The 8,600-nt window shown below is 39.0% G+C and overlaps 1 protein-coding gene across 1 annotated transcript in view; it reads left to right on the top strand.

Moving 5' to 3' along the window:
* Window positions 1-2,017: 2,017 nt before the first annotated feature.
* NOLC1 (nucleolar and coiled-body phosphoprotein 1) overlaps window positions 2,018-8,600 on the top strand; it is a 46,180-nt gene continuing 39,597 nt past the window's right edge. Inside the window, exons 1-2 of the mRNA XM_053691968.1 lie at window positions 2,018-2,189; window positions 7,271-7,326. Coding sequence (XP_053547943.1) covers window positions 2,079-2,189; window positions 7,271-7,326 — 167 coding nt within the window. The 5' untranslated portion in view covers window positions 2,018-2,078. The remainder of the gene's footprint in view (window positions 2,190-7,270; window positions 7,327-8,600) is intronic.

Genomic DNA, 8,600 nt, shown 5'->3' with positions numbered 1-8,600 from the left:
TCCTTCGGCATCTGCAACACAGCTCTCTTGTGGTTCTCTTCCTATCTATCTCACCGTACCTTTAGTGTAGCCTTCTCTGGGGCATCCTCTGCCCCGTTACCACTTTCTGTTGGGGTACCTCAAGGCTCGGTCCTCAGTCCCCTGTGTCATTAACTGTCTTTCTCATATTTCATCTTGGATGTCCTCTCACTACCTTAAGCTAAATCACTCAAAAAATGAACTCCTTATTTCCCCCCCTTCTTCCAAAATCTCCACCCCCAAATTGCTATAACTGTTGATAATTCCATCATTACCCCTATCCCGCATGCCCGTTGTCTTGGGGTCACACTTGACTCAGACCTTTCACTCTTCACATTCAGTCCTTGGCTAAAGCCTGCGGCTTTACATGCAGATACACACACACTACATAGCTTACACTTATACATGCAGATACACACACACATTACATAGCATACACTTATACATGCAGATACACACATTAAATAGCTTACACTTATACATGCAGATACACACACTACATAGCTTACACTTATACATGCACACACACACTCAACTTAGCATACACTTATACAGGCGGATACACACACACTACATAGCATACACTTATACATGCAGATACACACACTACACAGCATACTTATACATGCAGATACACACACACTACATAGCATACACTTATACATGCAGATACACACACACTTATACATACAGATACACACACATACACACTACGTAGCTTACACTTATACATGCAGATACACAAACACACTACATAGCATAAATTTATACATGCAGATACACACACTACATAGCATACACTTATACATGCAGATACACACACTACATAGCAGATAGCATACACTTATACATGAAAATACACACACACACTTATACATACAGATACACACACACATGCTAGTATTATCACTAGGGGTTAGACGTCATCACTACCAGAGGTTAGAGGTCACGATTACCTGAGGTCAGAGGGTATACAGACATTTTACTCCTGCTTAACCCACACATAGGGTTGCTACCTTTCTTGGAAAAAAAAATGCCGACCATGCTAATTAACATAAATGTGCATAACTAATTAAACAGTATAACTAAAAAGCTAAAGCTGATAGGACTGATTTTAAATGATCATTTGTTTATAACTTGTATTCATCACACTCAGAACTTTCATTTTGACAGGGGCTTTCTTTCAATATTTATTCATTATTTTCTACATTGACATGAACCTTAAAAATACAGGTCGTGTCAGTAAAATATTGGCGGGTTGGCAACCCCTACCCACACACCATTCCTTTTCCCCAGGGAATCTAACAGGTATCTAACCCTGGGAGAGAAAAGCCAGCTTGCTTCTGAGTAAGGGCCCAATAGAATTTAAATAAATAAATAAATGCATGGGGCAATGTGGGACAGATGGCAAGCTAAAATTGGGACTGTCCCGCAAAAATCGAGACAGTTGGGGGGTAGGATTAGTTTTACCTCTTGTGAGGTTATGATATATTAATGTTGTTTACAGTTTTAGCAAAATGTTGTCTACAAGAAGCTTGCTTATTTTCTGTAAAGTTGTCTAGAAATAATGTGTGCATTGTAGAAGAATTGTGTACTATAAACGCACTTAGAGCAATACAACTAGGCATGCAGTATTTAATGCAATTGTATTTTCATTGTATTTAAAATGATCACATATGCATTAATAATAGTCCTTTCAGTAAACAGTGTATAAAAAAGTGTGCTGACTAGCTTAGGCATAATTTAGGTGTATCAATATGGCGGTGGAAAACGATAACAAAAAAGACAACTCCATATTGGAACACTCAAAGCAACTAGAAAGTAACGAGGCACACCATACTCCATCTTGATACACTCAAAAATAACTAGAATCTACCCACGGGACTCCATCTTGGTACACCCGTCAGCCCCAGTACCTTAGCCCGCACGACACCATCTTGGTACCCCAGCCCATCTACACCAGGCCTTCCAATGACGTGTTAGTCATGCGCCGAAAGCGCCACGGTCCTTTCCCACGTTCCTTCTGGAGCTGAAGCGTGTACCAGGCCAGAGCTGTGATCATGGCGGAGCAGAGCGTGGTACCGAGCGACCTTTTCCCGCACGTGTTGCGCTTCCTGCGGGACAATAAGTTCAGTAACGCCGCCAAGGAGTTCTGCAAGGCCACGGGGCTGGTGAGTGTGCGATTGGTAGAGGGCAGTATGCGGAGCCCTCACTGGTGTCCCACAGCAGCTTGTGGCCCTCATTACTCTATCACTTCACATGTAACAACTTAACATATAATATATGCAATGCACAATAACAATATCCAGTAGATAATCCTGTAGTATAATAACGTTACAGGCACGTGTAATGGGCACACTGCCCATCTGATTTTACTGACCACTCGGCTGCAATGTAAGCCAATGTTAGGATAAACTTGGCTATTATTTTTTTTTCCTAATGTATGTTGCACACTATCATTAAATCAGTTTATGTTGAATTATGCATTTCTTAAATGTTGCTTTGGATATCTTAAAGGGACATTCCAGCTACAATTGGAATCCATATGGATTCATTAAAGTTTTGAATAGAAGCATTTTTTGTAGTATACATGTATTAGCAAAAATGCTTCTTAAAGAAGATATAGCTAATTCAAAAGTATATCTAAGTATTCTCCATGCACTAGCATTTAAAGTGAAGGTCCATTTTGATGAATTAGTGCCCGGTTTTTAATAAACCTATTAAAAACAAGGGCACTTTAATTCATCAAAATTGACATTTCACTGTTTTCTTCAAAAACTTATCTTTTTAACCTCAATGCCATTCCAGCGATTCCCCTGGCTGTTGGAAGCCTCTGCAGACATCAGAAATGACGAATCGGGCTTCCTCCAATCACAGCTCCCCCCCTGGGGGAATCTTGGCCTGATGCAACGCTGTGATTGGAGGAAGCTGGATTCATCATTTTGGACCCGCAAAGGCGGCTTGCGACTGGCGGAGGAAGTGCTGGAGCGGCTGCCAGGATTAAGATACGTTTTTAAAGAAAACAGTGAAATGTCAATTTTGATTAATTAAAGTGCCCTTGTTTTTAATAGGTTTATTAAAAACCGGGCACTAATTCATCAAAATGGACCTTCACTTTAAAACACAGCACTTGCTCAGTGCCTAAGGTACTTGCACCACCTGGTAATGACTCAATTTGCTAATTGATGACTTGATACAAGCCCCACTGGTGCTCTGAGCAGCTGCAGTATTTAAATGCTAGTGACTGAGAATATCTAGCTATGTTTTGTATACACGTGCATTGAAAAATGTTAACACTAAAAGAGTGATAACTTTTACTAGAAGCATTTTTGCCAATACATGTATATTGCACATATGTTTCTATTCAAAGATGTAACTCATCTATGTGCATTGGGATTTTGACTGGAATGTCCCTTAAAGGGACAGTTCACCCAGAAGCTTTCTCCCCTTTAAATTATTCCCAATGATCCTTTTTACCTGCTAGAGTGTATTAAATTGGTTATAAGTAGCTCCTTTACTCCTATTTTCCGCCACCTATACTGAAAGTTTTGATATTGGAATATAGGCTATTGACGAGCCTAAGTAAACACAGCCAGCAGAAGAAGTTACACTCTCAGTGGGATGCAGGATAGTTAAGTAATAAAATGATCTTTGTCCATTGTTCTCTCTATGTATTGAGCTTTGGTGTTCCAGACAAATAAAAGACAGGGAAGCAAGTCTGTGTACACAAAGCTAGAACATAATGAGATCTGATATTACCTTTAAGTTCAACCCATTGTAATAGGCTGTGGTTTCAAAGCACAAAATCAGCTACTTCATATACGTAAATATTGTTTACTCTGCAGTTGGTATAACAAGTTATTTAAAATACATTAATGGGGAAAACTATTTTACAGTGTACTGTCCCTTTAAGTAACATTTATAAATGACAAACATATATAATATTGTAAAGTATTAAAGGATACTCCTATTATCAAATTTTCTTTTCTCTTGCTATCTTTATTTAAAGCGCCTGCCCATTTTTCATTGAGAACCTGGGTTATGCTTGCTTATTGGTTTGCTAAATGTAGCCACCAATAAGCAAGTGCTATTCAGGGTGCTAAACCTAAAATGGGCCGGCTCCTAAGCTTTACATTCCTGCTTTTTAAATAAAGATAGCAAGAGAACGAAGAGAGAAATTATAGTAGCAGTAAATTAGAAAGTTGATTAAAATTGCTGCTCTATCTGAATCATTAAAGAAAACGTTTGAGTTTAGTGTCCCTTTAACCTGCCCCCACCTGGCTATTCATAATGCCACCGCTGGCAAAGTTTTCTGTGGAGAACAATGCTGATACCGTGATGTTCTCGCAAGAGTATGTTAGCTAACAATTTCAAAGTAAAGATTAGGCAGAGAATAATACTAGTGTGTTTTTTTTAATTCAAGCTTATTGAATATTTTAGAAATAAGTGTAAAGTTTTCTGTTAAGTTGTATCCTAGGTTTACATGCCACCTTAGCTTATCTCCTCTACCGAGGCCAGATAACGACAGCGCATTCACAGGACAAGGTAGTTAAATGGATATTGTACACTAGATTTTTATTTGCATAAATGTTTTGTAGATCTATTTATATAGCCCATCTGGGAGTGTTTTTGTAACAATGTATAGTTTTGCTTATATTTTTTTTAATAATCTTGAGCTGATTTTCAGACTCCTAACCAAAGTATAAGATGTAGATTTTTAGTTCAGTATCTGCATATTCTTCGTAATAGTAGTGTCCATTATATGTAGTTATATGAAAATTGGTGCACACTGTCCCTTTAATTGCCAGCTACATACAAATGTTCTTCCTAATTGTCCTGCTCAGTAGCTGCCAATCACCAACTGTCCTTCTCATGATCTCAATTAGTTGTTGCTCAAGAGTAGGACTTTGAATATGTGCTTAAAGGGCCAGTCTACTCCAGAATTGTTACTGTTTAAAAAATATAGATAATCCCTTTGTTGCCATTCACCAGTTTTGCATAACCGACATTGTTATATTAATACACTTTTTGCCTCTGCAGACTGCCCAGTTATTTCAATGTTTTGGCAGACTTGCATTTTAGCCAATCAGTGCTCCTATAGGAAGGCAAAGTAGTAGCTCTTCATTTGATGTGGTTGCTAGGAGACATCTGTTCTAGCTCCAGTCAGTTTCTTTCCCATGCTCAGTAGAGGACTTCTACTACAAAATCATGTGACGGTGGAACTGAAGTTCCGTAATGTCAGCCCTGTTGCCTCACTAAAGGCAGTGGCTACACTATGAATTTCTAAGTCCTTATTTTGCAAGAAAACAAGTTGTTTGTTCTTTACACAAACTTTGATCACTTTTTGAAATACCTTTAAATGCTGTAATGGGTTAGTGTTTCATTTTTTTGCTTTAGGTACCGTGATCTCCCCACGTATGGGACAGTCAAGTCAAAATTAGTTACATGATTCAGATAAAGCAGCAATTGTAAACAACTTTGCAATTTACTTCCATTAACAAAATGTGCACAGTCTTTTTATAATTTACTCTTCGAGTCACCAGCTCCTACTGAGCATGTGCAGGAATTCACAGAATATTCATATATGCATTTGTGATTGGCTGATGGCTGTCACATTATACAGGAGTGGAAATAGACATAAGTTTGAAACTAGTCAGAAAAAAATCTACTACTTATTTTAAGTTCAGACTAAGTGATATTGCATTGCCTCTTTATTCAAATCTACTGTATTTACTGCTCCTTTTAAAGGACATTTATAGAGAGAGGAAAACATGCCATGATCTAATTCATTAGAGCACCCCTTTTGCGGGGTTAAACACACAGTTGCATGATCTAATGAATTAGAAAGCATGTATTTTTTTCCAATATAATGGTCCTTTGTAGATTGCATTTAAGGCTAGGATTAAAGGGTCATGAAACCCAAATATTTTTTCTTTCAAAGAGTGGCAATGCATTACTGGGAGCTGCACACATCTGGTGAGGTAATAAGTATGTGTGGCCACCAATAAGCAGCTTCTTCCAGCAGTGCATTGCTGCTTCTGAGCCTAGTGTAGCCTAGCCTAAAAAAGTGTACTCTTTTCAACAATGGATACCAAGAGAACTTGGCCGATTGAGAAGCAGACCTAATAAGTAAAATCTTTCTAATACTAAGCTCCTGTTCAGTATTTGTAGGTGTAGCAGTTAGAACTTCCTGTGCTCCGTATTTGTAGGTCTAGCAGATGATAGAACTTCCCGTGCTCAGTATTTGTAGGTCTAGCAGATGATAGAACTTCCCGTGCTCAGTATTTGTAGGTCTAGCAGATGATGATAGAACTTCCCGTGCTCAGTATTTGTAGGTCTAGCAGATGATGATAGAACTTCCCGTGCTCAGTATTTGTAGGTCTAGCAGATGATGATAGAACTTCCCGTGCTCAGTATTTGTAGGTCTAGCAGATGATGATAGAACTTCCCGTGCTCAGTATTTGTAGGTCTAGCAGATGATGATAGAACTTCCCGTGCTCAGTATTTGTAGGTCTAGCAGATGATGATAGAACTTCCCGTGCTCAGTATTTGTAGGTCTAGCAGATGATGATAGAACTTCCCGTGCTCAGTATTTGTAGGTCTAGCAGATGATGATAGAACTTCCCGTGCTCAGTATTTGTAGGTCTAGCAGATGATGATAGAACTTCCCGTGCTCAGTATTTGTAGGTCTAGCAGATGATGATAGAACTTCCCGTGCTCAGTATTTGTAGGTCTAGCAGATGATGATAGAACTTCCCGTGCTCAGTATTTGTAGGTCTAGCAGATGATGATAGAACTTCCCGTGCTCAGTATTTGTAGGCCTAGCAGATGATGATAGAACTTCCCGTGCTCAGTATTTGTAGGCCTAGCAGATGATGATAGAACTTCCCGTGCTCAGTATTTGTAGGCCTAGCAGATGATGATAGAACTTCCCGTGCTCAGTATTTGTAGGCCTAGCAGATGATGATAGAACTTCCCGTGCTCAGTATTTGTAGGCCTAGCAGATGATGATAGAACTTCCCGTGCTCAGTATTTGTAGGCCTAGCAGATGATGATAGAACTTCCCGTGCTCAGTATTTGTAGGCCTAGCAGATGATGATAGAACTTCCCGTGCTCAGTATTTGTAGGCCTAGCAGATGATGATAGAACTTCCCGTGCTCAGTAAGATCACAATTAAGAATGTTAGAACTGTTATGATCATTATATGTGTAATATTAATGTATAGTAACCACAAGATTTTCCCCTTTCACAGAAAGATCAGGATTCAAGCCCAACATCTCTCATAGACATATTCAGTGACTGGGTCAAGTAAGTCATTCTCAAAACTTGTTGCTTGATGTCTTTACAATTTCAAGGTGGTTTAATGAAGAAAGTAAGAAGCAGCATCACCAAAACTTAATTCAAGCAGGTTTATTCAGCTTGTAAAACAGCCAGACCAATAATCTTGTACAACGTTTCAGACACAGTGCTTAGTCATGTGTGGCTAAACTAACATAGAACAACTGAACAAGCCACACCCATAAATCCCTGAATAATATAGGTTAACCCTTTACAACACACAGGAAGCTTATAATGTAAACAATACATACTAATACATAACCGGATCACAGGGGTGTATATTTATAAACAAAAAGGGAAACAAACTGAAGTGTCCCAATTTAATCTAAAAAAGAAAAAAATAAACAATTTAAAGGCAAACAGGTCAAAATCACTATTCATTCCTTTTGGAAACATTGTATCTAATTTGTTGATCCAAAATACCTCTCTAGTTTTAAGGATTTTAACTCTATTGCCCCCCTCCTAGGGATTTGTATTTGTTCAAGGACCTGAAATCTAAATTGATTAAGATTATGTCCCGCTGATATTAAGTGCAGGATAATGTGGAGTTACTTCCAAAAGTTTGAAATGATACTCAACAAACATCCAAATCAGCACCATGAAACAGGAACTCAAGGATAACCTACCCCTAGAGGAAGTGGAACGCCTGATTAAAAATCTTGATGACCAGGTCAATGACCTAAAGAAGATCATTCAGGCACGGAAAAAGAAAAAATTCTCTAGGGACGAGGCAGATTATACATCCAGAACAGTCTATCATTGGGGTCGGGACCCGACCAGTAAATCTGGTGGCACTTACAGTTCTGGTTACAGACGTAGACGCACACGTGGAGGGAGTGGACGCTCTAGCCTGCAGGGGTCCTCATTGGAATCAATGTCGGATGAATCCATCCTGGAGACTCCAGGCAACGCCGGGGAGGCCGTAAGCATAAACGCTACAAGTGTGGGAGCTCCGCTTAAACAGAGGAAAGTACCAATGAAAGGAGATCGTCGGGTGATGACCTTCAGCAACAGGCAGTAATAAATATTTCTAAGGTACAACTCACACTAGATGAACTGTCAGTTTTGAATAAAGGACTTTCATATTGTCCGCAACAAGGGTATGAGACTTTAGAGGTACAGAAAGACCTGCATCGGTTCTTTCGAACTATTAAGTTGAAACATTTGTACCATATAAATCTAATGTATCCCAGATATGAAGTGTTGCTGATATACAACAGTTACAGTTAAAGACACTTGGTTTA

The sequence above is a fragment of the Bombina bombina genome, chromosome 9 (assembly GCF_027579735.1).
Source record: "Bombina bombina isolate aBomBom1 chromosome 9, aBomBom1.pri, whole genome shotgun sequence".
Classification (NCBI taxonomy): domain Eukaryota; kingdom Metazoa; phylum Chordata; class Amphibia; order Anura; family Bombinatoridae; genus Bombina; species Bombina bombina.
This window is presented reverse-complemented; position numbering and strand designations above follow the sequence as displayed.